Here is a 22,560-nt window from a genome sequence, read left to right as displayed (position 1 = left end):
GCCTATCCTCCATATATATATGCTAGGCGCGTTGGCGTGAGTAATTTAGTTTCCATTTTTTATAAGATTTTCTTTGTACAAAAATTTGAATTTTATTTCTTATTGTAAATAGATAAAGAGATATATAGATGTAGTCATCAATCATACATATATATATACACACACACACACACACATATACACACACACACACACATCTATGTACATATGGATGGCTATTTGGGATGCCACACAACCTATCTTGAGTTGTTATTTCTTAAAATGAGTATATAGCAAAGAATGATTGAGTTGCGTATTAAGGCACCAACCCTAGCGTGACATTATCATCTTCTCAATAATATTCAGTGGCTTTCTACCTAAGATTCCATTACCTTAATTTCGCTAATTAGGTTCTCTTATTGAGTTAATTATTTACGGTGAATTTATCATAATTAATGGGCTTATTACAGTGAATTTTATTTCCTAGAATTTGTAAATTTTCTTGTTTGGTTAACCTAAAAAAACAATGGAATTGAATAGAGAATATGTTATTTTTAAACTCTCAATCATATAAATTGGGAAATGACACATATTTACATGAAAATTAAACTTGAGAATTAGAGGTCCCAATTTCTAAAAAAATTTTCACGCGAAAGTTTTAAATTTCTATGTTTATGAATCCAAACAAAGGAATTGGCACATGTGCATGTTAATTATAAATTCCTAGTTTAATCCAAATTCCAAGTTTATTTCTCTCATTCAAACATAATATAACTAGTGTTTCTTGCATGAAGTACTCCAATTGTTTTTCCATAATTTACTTACATTTTAATAAGATTGATTCCAGCATTTTCAATCATTTAAAAAAAAAAACTTCCAAACACACAAAACATTTGACACGTGACGTCGATGATAAGTTTGGTTTGTGCCAGAACTTCAGATTGCTTGTTTCCGAATCAAAGTTTATTTTATGCATATGTATAAATGATATTAATCAGTATATGCCAAATTTATTTCCCTAAGATCCGCATTGCTTGACACACCACTCTAATTTGAGATGGAGGCGATTCCATGGTGTCCTATAATCACATATATAATTATTAGAAGAAAATAAATGTCTCCTTTTTTTTCTTTTATTAGTGCATAACTTATATTGTTAGCTATTAGTCATTCAAAAAGGTAGCTTGACGAGGCATATGTGAACTAGATGAGTTGGCTTGGATAGCATGCCCTCTTCCTTACACCAAAGTTGAATTTTTTTTTTTCGTAAATTAGGGTAATTTAACAAATTTGATGCAAATTCAAATTTTCCACGAAACTAGCTAGAAAAATACATAATTCGACATTCCCAACATATAATGGTAACAATAATGCTATTCTTACCATGTTTTTATATCACATTTATATACCACCTTATGTAGCGTCTGATGTGGACAACCACATCATTTTAATTAATCAGAATTTAATTTAAATTAAAACCCATTTAATTAACCAATAATTAAAAAAAAACTGGAATTAAACCAATTTCTTCCAAGATTCAATCTTGCAATCCTACAGCAACAGAGCTTATAGCTCAAGAAGAATGCAAAGGAAGTTAAACACAAATATTCATAATCTGATCACAAAAATGTTTCTACTTTTTATTCACATTTACAAGTTGTAGAACAATATTGATTGACCTCGGAAATTTACTGTATACAAAAAATGTCAAAACCTGATTTTATGTGTCCATTTTGCTGCAGCAAGCCAACATTCCATTTCTATCAAAATGGAAAAAAAGGAAGATGAGATTTTGGCAATACTTATCAAAATAGCACGGCAGGTGAGATTCCCAACCTCGTGATCGATACTTGTGGAAATTTCTACAGGTACTTACTTTACATTTGAATGCTTTTGCTGCATAAATGCGAATGCAGTCATGTATATATAATATATCGGTGACTGCCGGTTGAGTTTTTGTCTTTGATGGTTCAAGTTAAGTTTTATAGCTAGCCTAGAAAAAGTAAAGATCATGCATGCATTTTTTTTAATCTCGTCTGAATGTGATGACTGGCAGCTTTACCCTGCCGGCCTAACTGGTTACTTATTATCAATGAAAAACTGCTGCCGTTGCTTAAAAAAAAAAATTACCGAACCCACCCCAGGTGAGTGCACATGATTTTTAATTTACTTTTTTTTTTTATAATTAAAATGTATGATCCTTTTGTGGTAAATGAATGAATATATAAAATTCTAACTACAAAAGAAAATATATATATATAAGGCAGATGAAACAAGGGTCTAACCAACAAACTCAACCCCAATGCAAGGAAGAGAAATAAACCAACTCCAAACAACTGAGCCAAAAGAGAAGAGCCAAAATGGGCAGCAGTCGCATAGGAAGCAAGTCCCCATGTAATCAAAATGCACGCATGATCTTTACTTTTTCTAGTTTATCTGGCAGTGCACAATATATTAACTTATTATATATGAACTTATGAAGAGGGTACGGTCGGGGAGACATCCGAGCAATTTACGGCGCTTTTGAAAAGCCAGCCCACGCAGCAGCAGCTTTCGCCTGCTCTCTGCTTTTTGGCGGCTCACTCTCTGACGGGCGACCCCCTCTTTTAACTTACCTTTTCAATTCCTCTCTCACGCATAAATTATACAATGCATGCTTGATGCTTGCTCGTATTTCAGTTGAAAAGAAATCCATCACAGCTCACAGCTGCATGCATATGTACGTAAATATACACACACACATGCTCTTTAAGGAAACAGTGACGGATTCGGGATTTAACTCTGAGGGTCGCAATGCAAAATATTGTGAAAAAATATTAGATGAAAATAGCATGAAATGGTAGTATTTATATTATAATTTAGGATAAAGATAAAGAGTTTGTCTTCCCTTGTTCAAACTACCAAGTTGAAAATCGGTTCGGAGAAAAGCTGTTGAGATATAAAGGCACAAAGAGTTTTTGTTGGAAAATTATTTTATTATTTTAACTTTTTTAATATCCCTTCTTTAAATGTGATACAAACTTATAGTCTTTTTCAATTTACCTTATAAATTAAAATTTTAAATGATTTGTTATATCAATTTCCAAATTATTCTTTTTCACCAGTTTATTTCTATTTTAAATTTTTTAATACAAAGATATATTTTTCTTAAGGGGTGAGGAAATAAATTTTGATTTTAGTTTTCTTACCTATGTTTCACAAGTTCTCTATGGTACGAAGTTAAGAACTTTGGCTAATAAAAAAAACCATATTGCGTTCGTTTCAAAAGTTTTAAGTAAGATAATGAAAAAAAGTATATTAGGCTCAGTGACGTGAAGTTTAGTTAGTTGCAATTTTTTTAGAATTCAACGTAGTCAATCATGTCGATAAAACAGTTAAAATGTCCAAAAAAAAATCTTTTAAGCGTATTGGGGAGTTGAAATGTGTGGAATAACTTTAAAAACAAGTCATCTGCAAACAAGAAATGTCCGGAATAACTGTAAGACCCCAAGAATTTATTATCAAATGTGAGAAACATTTGGATCACTCACATGTAGAAGCCCAATAACCATACCACATGTATTAAGATCACTCACATATAGAAGCCCCATAACCACGTGAATCTTCGATAAGGCATCACTTACACGCAAACGGAGGTGTGCTTTCCATAGGATGGCACGCCAAATAAAGTACGCTCAGTAGGCTTTATCGAGTCTCTAATAATGCTAATTTCAGTATTTAAGAACGATTCAGGACATGTTGACCAAAAGTCAACCATCGGTCGACATGGGTGACAGTAGGGTCAACCATCCTATGTAATCCAATTCGAAAGATCCACACATCGGATTTTTAACCGTAAATTCCTAATATCTCGTAATAATTCCACTACAAAATATTATAATTTCATATGACGATCCAACGGTGGATCTTTGTCTACCACAAGGGCCAAGTGGCGGCCATTTACGATGGCGAGGTTTTACGAGTTTCTCCTTATGCATTCTTCCATTTGTTTTTTAGACTTGCATTCGCTCATTATGCCTACAAAACGACTTCATCAACTACTTCAATATTTGCCTGAAGATTTGATGCGTCTACTGCTTGATTATTTACACACTCAAGGGGGAGTGTTGTAACTAATATTTCATATAATGTGATTGTGTAAATCCTAATTAGAGATAAGTTAGGAATCATTCGGGAATTAAAAGATATTTCCTATTAGACTTTGTATTACATGAAGAGCAAGTTATTCTCTCCTCATTACTATAAGCAAAGGCACTAGGCATGAGAAATATTATCACAACATTCCTCAAGCCTTTCTCCTCTCTATGCCACACCATCTCGCTTTCCGTTTCTAGACTTAGGTCACAACAACATTATCATTTAGGAGTGTTTATGTAGAAATTGCTTCTATAATTAAGCAGTTTTGCTAGAAGCCCTTTACTAAAAGAACAACCAATTTTTATTCAAATCCAAGTGATTCTGAAATTGTACACTTCTAAGTGCTTTCTAGAGAAGAGCCTACTATGTTCATAGAATTCAGAAGCACTTTTCCTATTTATATAGTTAAGCAGTTATAAGCGCTTTTACTAAAAGAACAACTAATATATATTCAAATCCTGAGTGATTCTAAAAAACGCACATCCAATTTAAGTGCTTTCTAGATAAGAGCCTACGAAATGGTACACATAATTGAGAAGCCCTTTCCTTGTTTCTATTGAACACCACTAAAAACGTCTTTGTAATGCAAAGAACCAAAAGAGAAGATAACGCAACTTCCCATAACGGTGGACTAGAGGTGTTACAAATATGTATGGGAAACAAGGTCCAAACTGGTTAGAGCATTTACAATCTTTACAAAATTTAAAACTGATTTATAACCATACAAGAGATCAATCTGGTACGGAACCTATAACAAGCCAAATTTCTTCGTATTCTTCGTGTTCTCAACTAGTGATACAAGTGTCAATCAAATTCAATTGCAGCAGAAAACCATCTAAGAAATAGTTCTCGAAAGCTAACATCTTTGGATCCGTATGCCTCTTAAGTTTCTTTGACGTTGGCCTTTAAGACCTTTCCAGGTTCTGAAGGGTCTGTAAGACAGTTCCAACTCAACAAAGTTCCTCTCGCCCAATTCGTGAATACTGAAAGGAAGGAAAAAGAAAGGTGCGAGAGGGGGATGAGAAATATATTGCAAATCACGCGTATACTAGTAACTCCATAAGGATAAAGCCACTAAAACCTGATTTTGAGAAATCTCTTCTAGCCACTCTCCAATAATTGTCTCACATACACTGCCCCATCCATAGATACCAACAGCATGAACATGCTTAAGCTGTAGCTCAACGCCCTGAATTTATTTGTGAAAAGTATGGCCAAGTTCCTCAGTAAATTTCAATGAGAGAAAATTTAAACGCATGCAATGGAACACCCAGATCAGATAATTAGATATCAAAGCCTACTAAACTCGCTAGCACAAGTAGCATTTAGTTTCTATTACAACAAGATTTTGAAAGAGAAGCATAACAAGGATGAACAATACCACCGAGTAACAAAAGAAAAATATCGATGGCTTACACATTAAATAAACATCGCACTTCTTTGAAGTTTTTTTAAAGTTATGTCCCACTTCGTTGAAGTTTTTAAAGTTATTAAAACATGTATCTGCCTCTGTGTGGGCATGGGGTATATACATTTATATCGAGTGGGCTTAATTGAAACCTTTCTGTTTACTCTATTCACTCCCGAATTTCAGACCTCTAGTATATGGTATACTTAAATTTACCAAGCTTTTTTATAAACGAAAACTAAAACTCCAACTTCTTGAACTCAAGTTAACAGATAGGACAATAAGAAGCATAAACCTAAAGACAAAAATGATAAGACTCATAAATTTTTTTGGTGGATCGCCACAGAGCTTGTATTCCGCAAGATCTGATAACATCAATTCAGATTAGTGAACATCATTGCAACTAGTTGGTTGGTTATCTAGTATTGATGGACGAAGAATTCTCTATTCTTTAGTCTCAAGAGGTAATCTCATCAGCTTATGGGAAGTAAGGCAATACCCAGTTACTCATTGTTCGGCACAATGAAAACCGAACCAATTATTGAATTTCGTAGTGATCAAGTAACCTCATCTTCAAGTTCTAGAACCAAGGGACGAGATGTGTTCCTTCCTTTGAGCGTATTCGACACCACTACCACCTCAATTCTACTCTCCTGACCGAGCTCTATTGCGAGTTGGCAAACCCGCATTCACAAGAAGGACTTATTTAACTTAATTACTTGCCCTGTACGCCATGTAGGCTTTGTAATTTTTAAGGCTAACACATTCATAATAAAAAATAAAAAAATAATAAAAGAAACCTTACTTGATAACTTGGGAAGAGGTAAACCTTTTGGGGATGGAGTTGGATATATAGTTGTGTATATGGAGAAGGATTTGAGAAATAATGAAATATCAAGATAAGGATTTTAAAACTTTTGATTCATAATTCAACACCGTTGATACCTACATTATTGATTTAATTGAGAAAAAGATAGATTCGTAATTCAACAAAGAAACTATGTAATCTAACTTGATGGCTTGGGAAGAGTTTAGAAAACCTTTTAAGGGATGGACTGGAGTGTATGTAACGGCTGTGAGTATAGAGAAGGATTTGAAATATTGTCATGGTTGAACATATAAAAAAAGAAATGGATTTTACTTGTATATGTGTATAAACTAAATTAAGAATGTATTCAAATTATTTTATGCGCCTATGAGCATTTGAACTAAGAAAATTCTATCTCACTTATTTTATAACGCTAAACTATGATTTTTTTTTTAACAAAATGATATTATTTACACTTAACTATGATTGTTATTTCTTTTAATCACTTGATACAGTACACACACTATGTGTTTGATTCAAAATTTTAAAAAGGCCTAAATTTAATCTGTAAAAAAATTAGTGGATTGGAGAAGTTTGAAAAAGTGGGAAAAAAATAGACGTGAGTGCAAATGAGAGAGAGAGAGAGAGTGAGTTTAGGTATTGATAGAGTGACATGATTGACAAACATGTTTTATTAATATATAGTTTAAATTATTCATTTACCCTTTTAAAAATGCAAAGGATCAAATTGCATTTAATTTGATTATTTCCTTTCATAATTTGAAAAGGCAAAAAGGAAAAAAAACTTAAAAAAAAAAAAAAAAACATGTGCAGTGCATTTATTCTTTTTTTTTTTTTTTTTGGAACATTTTCTTTTTTCTATTTTTGGGCGCTAAGCGACACTCAGTTTTACACCATCCATAAGATGCTAAAGCAGTGGAGGAACCCGAAATCTACAACTGAGGCTGCGGTTGCAGAGCGTCGTCCTCTGCCGACCATCTCCGTATCATATGACAGTCATGAGCGGTGGTCCTCCTTAGTTGTATGAGCACAAAGGGAGAGAGAGCCAGAGCGGAATCGCAATTTATTGGGTTAGGGCTTTTCCGCGAGAACTATCCCTTTTGAGCAGCTTCAGGCTTCCCATCGCCGCCGCTGAGATTGAAAGGAGGTATCTTGGGTGAGTAGACTTCCTTCAAAACCATCTGCTATATGAAATTTGAAAATTTTGAGCTCTGCCCCAATATATTGGGGCGCATTTGGATTCGGCGTTGCAAGGAATCAGGTTCCACTGCAATGCCAAATCCTTGGAAATTAAACGGACCCTAAATTAGAATTGTGAAATCTCTGATGGGGTTGTCAATAATTTCAGCATTTTATTATTGGGTATTTGAAATTTGGTTGATTAGCATGCTAAGGTTAACAAAGTTGAAATTTTTGTTGCTTTTGGGTAAGCATCTTCTATGTTGTTTGTGTATTTATTGACAACTGAAGGACTCGACAAGTAGAGATTACTGTGTAAGACTGATTTTCTTTTTCGTTTCGGTATTGCAACCCAAGATACTTTCTAGTTTTTGTTGTATTGCAATTTGACACCATCCAAATGGAGCATATGTATAATGGTTATGCATGTAGCAATGACCTGTTTATGTATCATCTCTTGCTTCTGAGATGAAATGGTTTGTAGAGCCCAACTTCTCTGTTTCATATGTTAGTTGGGGATATGAACATCAGGTCCTGTCACTGTATCAGGGTTCTTTACCCCACTTTCGGTCTCTTGCAGTTGTAGATGGAATTAGGTAATTTGAGTTTGAGAACACATTTTCTTTGGTTTATTAGAGTATATGAAGCTACGAACAATCCACCAGGTGGAGACATTGTTGAGAACCATGTTCTGTGGTGAACCTACGGACCTTACCGATTGTCCTGATGTTTCGTAGAAAAGTTGTCATGTCATTTATAGGGTGGTTCGAAGAATGCATGAGGTCATGGCATATACGAACAAGTGGAGTTGGAGTTGGAGTTGGACTCTCTGCAATCATGTTCCCATAACATCAGTATAATGCACATGACAACATTCAATAATTTTGAGTGAATAAGAGAAGCTAGTGTCGTACAAACATTATAATACTTACTAATTGGTCGTAAGGAATTTTTTGTTTGTGAAAAACGTTGAAAAAACAAATGAGGTGGGATAGTCACATTGGAGTCCTTGTACTGTCGCTAACAACTAACAGATATTCTCTTTTTGTGCTCTGCTCTGAATTTGTTTTTCATTTCTTCTTTCATGACTCGCTTATGTTTCTGTCTGGTTTCCTTGTTAATTGTTGCTTCCATTTCATTTTTCCAGGACGGACGAGTATTCTGGTTGGTTTTGATAGTTGATATTGAATATAATTCCTCTTCTCAAATAAAAAAAAAAGAAAATATTGAATATAATTCCCTCCTCCCGAGGCCGGCCTTCCCTTCCTTCCCTTTTGTCCTTTTGTGCGTTACCGAACAAATCGCGCCACTAGGAAATGATGAGAAAAGCAATGAAACGGCAGTAAAAGAAGCACCGAAGTCGAATTATTTTGCTCATTTCTCCATACGCTCTCTCTGCTTTCTCTGGGTCAAATTCAGAAGTCAACCCGAACAGAGAAATGGAGCTAAAGGCAGGCCTCTCAGCTCTAGTCACCGGCGAGCCTCCGGAATCGGTGAACCACCTCACTTTTACGTTCAAAGTTTCGTTAATCTATTTCTTGTTGTTTTATGTGTATATTTGATTGATCAAATATTTGAACTCATACTAGTGTAGTTGTAGTAGTGTTATCGAAATCAAACTCAAGAGACATGATTCATATATATATATATATATATATATATATATATATATATATATATATATATATATATATATATGTAAGTATCACCTAGCTTTAGTCATAAGAGACCAAATTTTTAAGGGAGTTTTAACGAAAAGAGCTTGGGTAAAGTTTTATTTAATGAAAAACTACCCTAAACTATTATTTAATAAAAAAGGTTTAAATTTTAATCATAAGAACACAAAACTTTTATCTCAGGCCCTACAAAAACTAAAACACACGGGCTCAACAAAAAGCCCAAACCACATAACAATTAATATTCCAAAATTGCCCCTAACAGAGCCTAAACCAGGCCCGTTAGCCAAGTTGCAGTTACTAAAATTCATCATCCCTTCAATGCCATTAATGTTCACCAACCTCTTCACACCGTACCAAAAAATCGAAACCTCCATGATTTGTTGTTGTTTTTGGGATTTAGAGCAACGTCGGTCTGATTTTCAGAAAGGGTGATTTGAAGGAAGTTAGCGAAGAGGTTGGCAAGTAACCGAATTCGATTTCCTTTTTCGTTGTTCGAATTCATGATATTATCAATTTAATGCGTTTTAGTTGTTGTAGTGATGTAAGATGCTTATTGTGTCATAGGAAACTATAATCTGTATTGTTTGTTGTGTAGATTTCAAATTGGTATGAAATTTAGTGTATTTATGATCAATGCGAAACCCAATTTGTTGAATTACCCGTAAGAGTAAATTATGGAGGTTATGCTATTTTTGAATATTTTTAATTCAACAAGATCCTTTTCAAATATGATTATGTACATGGTTAAGAATTTGGTGTCCAATGCAGAAAGAACCTCATCTGAGGGTACTTTTGATGAGGCCTGCGGTTTGCATCCTCAATGACCATTCGCAAAAGCATATGGAATGTCCGGGGAGTGCATCCGGAGAAGGAGCATCATCGGCTATGCCAACATTTGGCAGCAGCTAGGTTGAACATCGTAATGATTTGGTGACGGCTTTGAATTTGTTTCTCTCTCCCTCTGGTTTTGCTACTTTCAGTGCGCCTGCTGCTTGCTTACATGTACCTATATCCATTTTTTCGACTAATGTACCGTGTTTAATTGATCAGAGACATCCAAACCATCTTTTTTATTTATTTATTATTTGTACAAACGAGCCGTTACAAATGATTATAAATATAGAAATGATTTATGTACTCTCATTTTTCCCTTCCTCTGTTGGATTCAGGACAAACATGACATCTTTGAAAAGTCATGTTTCAATCTAAAGTTCAAAGTAGCATGACAAACTGAACACAAATTGAACACAAATAGTAGTATTACTATTTTTTAAACTAAACATTGATACTATCACTATTTCTCAAATTGAACACAGATACTATCATTATTTTTTAAATTGAACACTGATATTATCACTATTTCTTAAACAGAACACTAATACTATTATTATTTATCAAATTGAACACTGACTATTTCTTAAACTGAACACTGACAATTTCTTCAACTGAACACTACCAATTTCTTAAATTGGATATTGACTATTTATTAAACTGAACATGAATACTATCACTATTTCTTAAACTGAACACTATCAATTTCTTAAATTGAACACTACAAATTTCTTAAACTAAACGCTGATATTATCACTATTTCTTAAACTGAATATTGATACTATCACTATTTCTTAAATTTGACACTGACTATTTATTAAACTGAACACGAATACTATCCCTATTGTTTAAACTGAACACCGATACTACCACTATTTCTTAAACTGAATATTGACTATTTCTTAAACTGAATGCTGACTATTTCTTAATCTGAACGCTAATACTATCACTATTTCTTAAACTGAACACTGATACTATCACTATTTCTTAAATTGAATACTGATACTATTACTATTTCTTAAATTGAACACTGACTATTTATTAAATTGAATACGAATACCACCACTATTTCTTAAACTGAACACCGATGCTATCACTATTTCTTAAACTGAACATTGACTATTTCTTAAATTGAATGATGATTATTTCTTAAACTGAACACTAACTATTTCTTAATCTAAACGCTGATACTATCACTATTTCTTAAACTGAATACTGACTATGTCAGTTTAATAAATAGTGTAGTACATGTGTCAGTTTCATAAATAGTCAGTCAATTTAATAAATAGTGTAGTACCCCGTGTTAGTTTCATAAATAGTCAGTCAGTTTAATAAATAGTGTAGTATCCGTGTCAGTTTTTTAAATAGTGTAGTACCCGTGTTAGTTTCATAAATAGTCAATGTTCAATTTAACAAATAGTGATAGTACTCGTGTTTAGTTTTCAAAAATAGTGGTATTCAATTTAAGAAATAGTGTACTATCCGTGTTTAATTTCAGAAATAGTCTATTTAAGAAATAGTGTAGTATCTATGTTTAGTTTCAGAAATAGTACCCATGTCCAGTTTCAGACATAACCATTTAAAAAAAAATAGTGAGTGGAGAATGACATTTCAATTATTTTGGTTCAGTTTCAGAAATAGTGTGTATTATTTTGCTATAGTTACAGAAATAGTGTGGGTTATTTTACAATAGTTCCAGAAATAGTGTGTTATTTTGTCCGGAAAGCAATATCAATTTTAGATGCTCAAGCTCTAATTTGTACACATAATTCAATACCTGTGGAAAGAAGAAACCAGTTTGTAGAAGACATTTCTACTTGTTACATAATCGAATGTTGTATATAAGACAAAACCTAAGAACCCCAAGGAGCTGAGAACGGCCACAAGCACAAGATTAAAGGCTTGCCTGCTGCCTGTATAGCTTCACTTCTCATGGAGGTCCAATGTAACCCACAAGAACTGTTCGTCGATCGGCATGGGATGCATTAGATTTGCTTTTCCTGTTGGCGGATACCCTCAACATCTTATAAGCCTATTGATTGCTATATCCATTATGGTCATTCCCCTTCCTCTTCAAGCATGTGGTTCTACTCCACTGCAACATGTATTGTCAGATCAAATTTCATCAAAGTGCCAATCAAGATACACTAATTCACACAGATTTCAGTACCAACTTTTTCATCATTTCTCATCAACCAAGCAGAAAAATAAAAAACAAACAAATTTGATTCGGTTTAGTTTACTAGTGCTAAATCGTTAAAGCACTAACCGCTAGAGGACCATTCAAAGATGAATGGATGAGATGGAAAATATACAGAACCAAAGTCTCCAAAGCATATGTTGAAATCAAAACATGATGGCACCAAGAATTCGGCTCCCATAATAGCACTTTGCCTTAATTAGTATGCTATTACGTTTGAAAAGATGGTCTTTGCCAATGAGGCGATCAACCCATGCAATAAGAAGCACCATGGATATGTTTAGGGAAGCCAAATAACAAGGGACATAAATTCCAAAAAATCACAAACCACTTAGATCACCAAAAACATACAATAAGATCAAAGTAAAACTATGACTTGAAAAGTCACCACTCCACAAAGTACTACTAATTGAATGCCATTCAAGATTATCGGTTATAAGGCATAAGTCAGCATATACTTTCAACAAAAGACTTGAAAAATAAGTTTCATTAGACAACTCTGAGCTTCCATAAAAGAATCTGATTATCTGAATGAAATCTGGTAAATCATTCAATTCATATGTGCCCTGAGTATAAATAAAACAAATGGAAAAACAGAATACGCTTTGGTGCAATCCATATGCGCCCTGAGTATAAATAAAAGATGATGGACAAGAAGCGAGCTAGCACATCCTATTTAGAAACTTGGTTCAATCCACAAATGTGATGTTTCATAATTCCTTCCTTTATAACAGATATTAAAGGAATTATCAAAGGGCCGCTCGATTTGTCCATCATCCATATTAAAGATACCCATGTCCATATCTACTCTTAGAGAAGCACGCTTGTTATTCATGAAGTAAATGCAATTCGGCTTCCATCCAGAACAGTCGGAGGCCTCAACAGAGAAAGAAGAAGCATTTCTGCACAAGAACAGGGATCTATTACCCAGATTCTTTACCTCCGAGTCCAACCATGAACTGCCGTCACTAAATGGGACCTTGAAAACTCTGCAGCCGGTAGTTGCATGGAACTTTGTCTTCGGGTTGAAAAAGCACAAAACCACCAACAGGTCCCTGGCTGATTCCACCAGATAAGCTACTTTAATTTGCATCATAGGACCCAAATATTCCTTTGGAAATTGTGGAGCAACAATCCTTACTTCTGCTTGCTTAGGATCTTCAATATCACAAATAAAAACATGACCATAATAGTTCACGGCATAAAGTTGTCCCTCATAATAAGTTAGATCATTTAATATTCCTGGTGTGTGCAGACATACACTTATCCAATGTTCACTGTGTCCTGGTCTGCAAAATGACACAGTTTGAGACTGATAAACCATGACGATGAAATTTGAGGTCCAAGACGGGCTGGTTGATAAGACAAACTTCCTTATGGAAAAATTGGACAACAAGCTGGGTGCCATATTAGGCACCGGACATGGCAGCTCAATCCGGGCATGATTTAGAGGATGTATCAAACAAAATTTCAAATCTTTTTTAGATACGGTCAGCAGCCATCCCAAAGAAGAGAGGAAAAGCTTGTCCTCAAGTTCGGACAGATTTAGTTGGCAAATCTTACGTTTCTTCAGGTTGTAACACTTGCGGGTGGCAGCACCCTTCTCCTGTGGAAGAATAAGGAGTGGGACTTGATGTTTCGGTCCTAATTCACAAGTGAAGTAGTTTTCTTTGGTCGCAACTGATCTCCACGATTTACAAACTGCACCAAAAACAATGAACTCCTCCAAGGAACCCATACGTTCAGCTAAAGACAAGATAAGCTCTCGAGGAAGACCCGCCCAGTCAGCCATCAAGAGTCAAGACCTGAGAAATATATACCAATCAGTTGACACCCCACCACCACTTTATCGCCTGCCGTTGTTGAAAAAACGTAAAATTAAAATTAAAAATGGAGCAAAAAATAAACTTAAAATAAGGGCTAGAACTTGAACTAGTTCCCTCCCAGTCCCAGACTCCTAGGTATGTGCTATGCTATCTGTCTGTGTGTATTCTTTGTTTTCCTAATTCCCTCCGAGCAGGGCTTGGATTCCTTTTTTTTTTTTTTTTTTTTTTTTTGGGTTCCCTGTACCAGTAGGGTATGGACAAGCTTGATTGTTTCCTAATTCCCTCCCTCCCAACATTGAGATTTGAATTGATGGGTTTGATTGGTTTTTAACAATAGCAATAGCATGATGATTAATTATGATACAATATAACATAAACAAGAATTAATTATCAAATATGAACAGCCACAAGAGAGGAAAAATAAAAAAAATTCTGTACCTGGATCACTTAGCTGACAAAAGTTGATATTCTGATTGCCAAATTGTTGACAACACCAAATAAATCAAGGAGAAAAGCAGATCGGCGAGAGAGGGGAAGGAACGGCTTCGACTGGGGAGGGACTGGGGAGGACGAAATCGTCTTACCCACCTAAAACCAAATTCTTTAAGATTTGCAAATCGGGGGAAGGAGGACAACAGTTGCCAACTCAACGCAACTCAAGACAGAGTATTCAATTAGAATTCTGAAAGAGAGAGAGAGAGAGAGAGAGAGTTTCAGGAAATTAATAATTCTAGGGTATTCAATTAAGATTTTAAGTGATTCTCTGAAATTCTAGCTGTATTCAATTAGAATTTTAAAATAGTTTATTAAAATCCTTAGAAATCCAGATGTATTCAATTAGGATTTTAAAGAAGTTTATAACATTTCATGTGTATTCAATTAGAAATTGATTTTAAAGAATTTGAGAAAGTTGAAGAATTAGAGGGAATTTAAGAGATTTCGCAATGTATTTTAAGTATCCACAAATCTCACCTCTTCCCATGAGATTTCGAGGGAATTGAATCAAAATTTTATATGGAATCTCTACAAATCAATTAAACTCCATAAAAATTCACGGATTTATAAATCCATTAAAATCTCTCACATTCTCAATTGAATACACCCTCTTAATCTATCAATTTGCCTTAATGAAGTTGCATCGGGTTCAATTCCTTGGGAAATATAAAGGCTGATGTCCATCATTATTGTACATTTACAAATTCGTGTACGTGCACAACTACTTTAGAACCAGTAAAAACATTTAACGATCGAGGAGCTAGCTGGGTCATCAGGAATGTTTTTACTGCATAACCATAACCCAGTATTTGATCATTTGGTACGTAAAGTACTAAACCCTAACTGGTTGGTCAAGAAAGAAGATGGATCGAAAATAATAAGCTGGATCATGATATATATACCTGGGTTAATTAAGAGAAAAAGAAAGAGATCGAAAAAGAAATAACCACACAATCTATTAATTTTTTAGTACAAACAATATATTATTACTCTAAAGCTAATAAGAAGAGTAAGAAGGACTTAAAACTATAGCTCAGTGGGTTAATCATTTTGATGTGAACTTAATTCCTGATTTTGCTGCCGGTTTCCTAAAGGTTTGTTGGACTTAACTTTAGATGAGAATATGGTCACCTAGTTAGTTAGCTTTAGGTAACAAATCTTATGGTCCAAATTCGAAAGTAATGTAAACTAAAGAACATTTGTGTGTACATAATTCATGCACATGTAACCATATGTACGCCATATATGTCTCTTAATTACTGGGTAATGCTAGTAAGATCAAAAATTTTAAATCAGTTTTGTAAACCAAATGATATAATTGTTTATGATAAGTGTTAACTAACATACTTATTTTTTGTTGATAACACATCATTTGATTTAAAAATTTATTCTCACTTACATTATCTTTATATATATATATATATATATATGTGTGTGTTTCCGGATCAAGTACCCAGTTTTCTTTCTATTGTTTATTTAATCTTTCTTTTCTTAATTTCCAACTTTTCAAACCCGGCCGTGTGCAGTCCCTTCTGGAAAGGCATACTCTCCAAATCTCTTTTTCCTAGTTCACTGTATCATGAAATTCATGCCGTTGAAATTTAATCAAATAGCTACAAACACGAGCTACTTTCAAAGTTATAATAACTTTAGTTATTGGATCAAATTTCAACGCGCAGATCCTCCTGATTTGATAGATTAGGTAGAAAGGATCCGGAAAGTCTTTCCATCCCTGCTAGTGCTGCTGGAATCTGGAGAAAAGAAATTGATTGGGGCATAGGTAGGCGCTGCAGTCAACCAGTCAACATTTCCCATGCAAAACCCCAAAAGCAATGTTAGTTGTGTATTAAATTGTATATTGAAGTCCAATTAAGTATTATCCGTAATTTTTTTTTTTGAACGAGGTAATTATAAGTTCATGTGTTCAACAGTTCAAGCGCCCTCTCTCTCTCCCTCTCCCACCATCTTTTCATGTATATATATATATATCATCTTAAATATATCTACCTCTTGAGTCTTGAAGTAATCCCGCTGAAAAGCACAGTGACCGTCTCTCAGAAGAGCAAGGTTCAAATACCTGGTTAGTCCTTTTCGCTTCACTATTTTTCTATGAAATAATTTTCTGAGACTGTTTTGATTCTTTCTGATGATATATATGTATATATACATATAATTACAGTGCATACAGCTGATAAATTGGTAGTTAGTGAAGTGCAGTTATATATATATTATTTTGAGGCACAATATTTCGAAGCAACTGATCAACCGTGATGAGAGGAGGCGTACTACTGAGAACCGTCGACAATGGCTGCAGGAAACTTTGCATATCTAATTCTGTGGTTGCTTTGTTCTTCGGTATACCTACTACGTACTACAACTTAAGTTCGTCCTTCCCCACATGCATCATGCATGGATCGATCTAACCCTTTACCCTTAATATCCTGATTCTGTTATGAAAACTAATTACATTAGTTTCCAGATCGATAATATATATTAATTTGACCATGCATACCTGCCTGCCTGCCTGCCTTGATATAGTAATAACGATGGATCTATTTGTACTGTTCATTTGTTTAAGGGATATAATTGTTTAAGCTCATTCATAGATACTTTATTTCTACTCCATCACTTTCTTCATGATCCATTCCATTAATCTAGCTAGTTATTTACTTGCATGTCTTAATTTTACATATTCATAAAAATATCAACCAAATAGTTAATTAAATACTGCGTGCGTACCAGCCTTAGTTCACTGGAAATTGTTTAGGAGATCAAATTTTTACGCATCTTTTATAGACCACATCATGTGATCTACAAAAAATACTTTAAAATTTTGATTTCTCTAGCATTACCTTAATTGGCTTTCTAAAGCAAGTGTTTTCTAATATTTTTTGAAATATTAATTACTAATTAGAGGTTTTGATTAACATGTACGTATTTATTGAATTGCAGCTGTGGAGTTAATTCATTTGGGAAGTGTTGGGGAAGCAGCAGCTGGCATTAATAGGCAGGTCTTTTCCAATGAAAACCACACTACAGGCCTGGGCCGGAAGCTGCAGCAGTCAGGTGGTAATTATAAACCCCTTTCTCCACGCTTGTACTGATAATACAAGACGGTACACCACTCATGTTATAATAGATAATAGATAATATTAGAGAGATCAAAAATTTTAAATTAAATTGACAAACCAAATGATGTTTCACCAATAAGAAATAAGCATGTTAATAAACACTTCAATCATAATTCAATTTTCAACATCCACATCAGTTAAAAGGGAACTTTGCTAAATACTGTTTATTTTGTGTGTGTGTGTGTGTGTGTGTGTATTTTACTCCACGTTACTCATCGAGTTTTGCATGGTCATTAATATGCCTGTCATAATACATTGGAAGCGGAAACTTTCTCGATGTCAATGCAGTAAAATCAGTAAATCAGAAAGCTTGACATCAATTTGGTTCGACATGATTGGGCCTTATCAAATATAGGTCATATGGGCTGTGGTTCTGTGGACCTTCAGATTCATTTCTGACCCGGCATAATTTATGCAGTCTTAGAATGTGATGGACGTGTCCAAAATTACCATGGGTCGAGACCCTTCATTGATTTTTGGGCAAAGGAGGCCCATACAATGCTCAGTCATTGGCCCATTATAATAATTTTATAATACTACTTCACAATTCATACCAAACTATGAGATTTTTTTTATTTTTTATTTTATTTTGAATAAATGATATATTTTTAATTACTAAGCAGAGAAGTAATGTTAGACTTAGACTAAAGCTAGTTTATTCATATTAAACTATTTTTTTAACATAATTGAGCATTTACTCATGGATCCAAAAGTTTGTATTTGTACCCTTGTGTGCAATATCACTTGCATGTTTACTTAACAAAAATGGACCTGTGTTTATCGTTTCTTCTTCTTTAAAAAGAAAAGAAATGGAATGATATGTGTAAGAAACAATTATCATTAACTAATACACAATAAATGAAAAAGTAAGTGAATCTCAAGTTGAAAACCTAGATTTTTAGCACCTGAACAACTAAGTATGAGATCACTAAGAGAGGCTGTTTAAGTCATACCCAACAACTACATATAGTTCACACAAAATAATCATTCATGGCTTATTCTAAATTAGGTTAAGGTGGGAATTTCGGCTTTATAAGAACTCTTTGTACAATCATCACATTGGAGAGGAAATGACAGATAAAATTTGCATAAAATTACTTGATGCAGACGAGGGTGGTGATGGAGGACCAGGAGGAGACGTGAATCGTATCGGCACGTCATGCTCAAAGGACGACATAGTAATATTCCAAGGCCAAACAGCCCCACTTCCCAATGGAATTCCAACCTACACGGTTCAGATTCTCAACGCCTGCGTTTCAGGTTGCAGCATATCCGACATTCACGTCAGATGTGGATGGTTTAGCTCCGCCCGCCTGGTGAATCCCAGAGTGTTCAGGCGCAATGACTACGATGACTGCCTGGTCAATGATGGTGAGGCTCTTGGCCCCGGAGAAACCCTATCTTTCCAGTATGCCAACAGTTTCCGTTACCCTTTATCCGTTTCATCTGTAGTTTGCTGCTGATCAACTCACAAAGCTAGCCTAGCTACATAAAATCTTTTGTTCAAACTCAATCAAAACATATGACTCGGTTCTTAAGTATAGACTCGCTTTCTGGCCTATATGTGTGCAAGGATGAACTATTGTTTGAAGTTTGGAAAGTGGAAGTTGTAGTCGGGCTATTAAATGAATGTTTTTTCGGTACATGGTGTCGATGTTATCGACGATATGTTGATACTATATGACCAACAAAAACGTACATCGACATATTATTGATGCATCTTGAACAATGTCATGGACAATAATACATTGTGTTGATTTTGTTGTCCCTAACAAAATGTATACCAACATGTTATTGATGCATTTTTGACAATATCAATGCATTATCAATGACCGCTAACATTTCTTAATATAGAACATACATCTTGCATGGAGAATTCTTGTGGAATTGAATAAAAAAAGATAGCAAAATGCCAACAATTACTAGTTGCCAAACTTGGATAATATTTAAAAGTACAAGGAAGAATTTAACTTTAAATTGCTCCCCATTTGCTTCTATACACAAGTGTAATATATAGAAGTAAAGTTCCTTGCTCTAGGATGGCATGATCAAAAAGTAGTAATCTCTTTACTTAATTAGTCTTTACTTACATGGAAGGAATCCATGGATTGATATATCCATAATCATAACTAAAATCTGAGACACCAACCATGGCATAAAGCACTTGGGAGAAGATGAAAATACCTCCCCCTAATATTACCAAAACGAGAACTGCAGAGATAGGGTTCTTCAACAACTCGTATAGAGGCGCGAAGGTCGCGTACAGAGCACCTGTACTCACCGTGAGAGCATACAGTCCATATCTCCGTACATTGTCCCAAAACTCTTCCATCAGCGGCCCTTCGGGGCCCAATGCCATTGCCTTCTGCTCATCCATCGCCATCAGCGCCGCCATAACTCCTACGGAAACAGCTCCCATTATCCAAAACCTTGACGCGTTGTTTCCACTAGAGTTTATTGGGGTGGAAGTATCGTTGACAGACTCTTTCCGGACGAGCGTTACACTATATAACTTGGATTTTGTAGCAGATGCTCTTGTTGGTGGAGGACTATTGCTTGTGGCTTCGGAAGGGAGAGATGATAATATGGTTGGATGTTGAGGGTGTTTTGGTAGGGAGACGGGGATGAGAAATGAGTTAGGGTTTGAGGATGGATATGAAGGATATTTGACGGGGTATTTTAGGAGGTGGAATTGGGAGCTCAGTGTAGACATTTTCATTTCTGGGAGCTCTCAAGCAGAGCACCTTCTGCTCTCTCACTCCAAAGTCTCAAAGCTATGCAAGATATCTCGTTCTCTATTATCCTTCTGATATTCCAAGTTTGTGGACATGGTTGCATGGCCTTTTATCTCTTTAAAACAAGATAACTTTGATAAGAGGAGGTTGAATATTCAATGTAGATGGACCTACTGGCCTATTGGGTCCCTCAAGGCCTCACCAAAACAAATGGGAATGGAGTGGGATGTGCACGAAAATCTTGTGATCTCTCTCTATTCTATCAAACTTTCTTTTAACCTCTGTAATTTTTTAAGAGTTACAAATTTATAAAGTTTGATGGAGTTTTAATGGATTTTCTTAATTTTCGTATGAGTTTTCAAGTAAATTTCTCCAAAATCTCAAGGGAAAAAACATAATTTGTTAAAACTTAATATACACTATGAATCGTTCACTTTTTAAATTAAACTAAATCTTGATTGAATATATCAATTTTAAAATACAAGAGTATGATTTCTTCATTGTAGTTTTTTTTTAATTTATTTTTATTTTTATGGTAATGTGGAAGAAAAAGAGAAAATAAACACATGAACAACTAGTCTAACTCTAGCGGTTCAAGAGCAGCCATAACAAAGAGTTTAAACTAAACAATGAGGAGTCTCTGCAAGCTCTTGAAAATTCATCTCGCTATATTATTTAAACTTGGCTAACCCGTCGGTTGCAAAATTATGCTCTCTATGATTATGATGCAAATTGCAACTTCAATTCTCTTTGATTAACCTTTTGCACTCTGAGACAAGATCATAGAGAGTGATTAAGGCTAAAAAAAATCATGAATTAGAGACACCACCAAAGCAGCATCAACCTCCACAATAAAGATGAGAGAATAAGGATTTGGATCCCATTTAGATCCACTTTGTGGGGATCATAGAGATCTTTACATTTTAGTCATTTATCATACATCCTGCAATCAGAAATCATTTGATTTTTTTATTTAAAATTAAACATAAATAATGCATGACGAAAATTGATCGTATGATGTACGATGAACGACTACAATGTGGAGATCCCTAGAATCCCCACAAAGTAAATCTGGAAATGATTCTCTTCTAGAGAATAAACCTAAAAAAATAGGGGAAATTAATAAAAATGACTTAAAAACTTTGAGTTTTAACGAAAATGACAAAATAAAGTGTAAAATGAATAATACCAGGATTGACTTTTTAGTGTAAAAATAAACAGTACATAAATTTTTTTGTTAAAGTTCCCAAAAAAATATCCTCCCAATTCGGCTACCTCTCCTTCTTGGGTTGCTATGCAATAGCCACCACCATGTCCATGTGTCGTTGTTCTAATTAAAGTTACTTCACTTATCATTATTTCTTACTTCTAATAGTTATTGATTTAGATTTAACTGATTTCAATCATATCTAAATTATAATATTCGTTACCTTTTGATTTGTATGTAAATTCTCGTCACCTATAATTTGTACGTGCATTTCAATTAAAACAATTCTTTGGCTATATTACAACAGCGGTAACTGAATTATAACTGATAGGATTTTTACTGCTTATGTGAATGCGATAAAAACCTCTTATTTTACTTGCAAGAATCACAAGGTTATTGTAGTATAAACGGATCTCGCAAGGTCATTCTCCACAGGGATTATTAAATAATTCGAAACAAATCAGATTTCAATTAATGATTGTAAAGTAGAAATTTAGATGATTGATTTTATAACCTACTTAAATTAAAAACGAATTTAACTATTAATGATAAGACAATCTGCAATATTAGGACTAGAGAAGAAAACAGTTTTGAGAAAATCAAATTGAGAAGGCACTAGGGTTCCACCATCACCTAGTAATCCTATGAATTTTTACCCATTACTTATGATCTACACATACCACTTTGAAGGTTAGATTTTCCTAATTCATATTCTACTTGGAACCTCCAACGTAGAACGTATATCTAACATGCAACCCGTCCGGACGTTCGGATCAAATATGAACATGAAAGACTCATTATGCTTTATGAAAATCCTTTGAAAAACCATGCAATCCTTAAGACGTGATATTCATCCTAAGAGAAATTACAATTATTAATCACAAGAAGCCAGCGTCAATTTCAGGGAACCTTCCGACCAAAATT

The 22,560-nt window shown here is 34.5% G+C and overlaps 2 protein-coding genes and 1 long non-coding RNA gene across 6 annotated transcripts; 2 read left to right on the top strand and 1 right to left on the bottom strand.

Annotated features, from left to right (window-relative positions):
• The first annotated feature begins 7,225 nt into the window (after nt 1-7,225).
• On the top strand, nt 7,226-10,348 carry LOC103434410 (uncharacterized). The gene is made up of 3 exons (XR_529257.4): nt 7,226-7,509; nt 8,680-9,025; nt 9,980-10,348. It is a non-coding gene; the product is annotated as an uncharacterized lncRNA (long non-coding RNA).
• Nucleotides 10,349-11,777: 1,429 nt separating this feature from the next.
• Nucleotides 11,778-14,759, bottom strand: LOC103434409 (F-box protein At2g26160-like). Of its 4 annotated transcripts, none has more exons than XM_070821603.1 (3): nt 14,507-14,759; nt 13,183-14,095; nt 11,778-12,137 (listed from the first exon to the last, which is right to left on the bottom strand). In XM_070821603.1, the coding sequence occupies exons 2-3, from the start codon at nt 14,032-14,034 to the stop codon at nt 12,075-12,077; spliced, it is 915 nt and encodes a 304-aa protein (XP_070677704.1). In that variant the 5' UTR covers nt 14,035-14,095; nt 14,507-14,759; the 3' UTR covers nt 11,778-12,074. The 4 variants fall into 4 exon arrangements, with proteins under 4 accessions (XP_070677704.1, XP_028954759.1, XP_028954758.1 ...); XM_029098926.2 differs by having other exon boundaries at nt 13,183-14,047; nt 14,507-14,711; XM_029098925.2 differs by lacking the exon at nt 11,778-12,137 and having other exon boundaries at nt 12,715-14,095; nt 14,507-14,712.
• Nucleotides 14,760-18,764: 4,005 nt separating this feature from the next.
• LOC103434408 (TPD1 protein homolog 1-like) lies at nt 18,765-19,332 on the top strand. Its single transcript, XM_017332557.3, has one exon. It carries the CDS (start codon nt 18,765-18,767, stop codon nt 19,155-19,157), a length of 393 nt encoding a protein of 130 aa, XP_017188046.2. The 3' UTR covers nt 19,158-19,332.
• Nucleotides 19,333-22,560: the final 3,228 nt, after the last annotated feature.

The sequence above is a fragment of the Malus domestica genome, chromosome 05 (genome assembly GCF_042453785.1).
Source record: "Malus domestica chromosome 05, GDT2T_hap1".
Lineage (NCBI taxonomy): Eukaryota > Viridiplantae > Streptophyta > Magnoliopsida > Rosales > Rosaceae > Malus > Malus domestica.
The sequence above is the reverse complement of the archived record's forward strand: the minus strand, read 5'-3'. Positions and strand labels throughout refer to the sequence as shown.

Bases quoted from the DNA above. Each gene is read 5' to 3' on its own strand.
- LOC103434409 (XM_029098925.2), bottom strand. From the start codon at position 14,034: ATGGCTGACTGGGCGGGTCTTCCTCGAGAGCTTATCTTGTCTTTAGCT.
- LOC103434408 (XM_017332557.3), top strand. From the start codon at position 18,765: ATGACAGATAAAATTTGCATAAAATTACTTGATGCAGACGAGGGTGGT.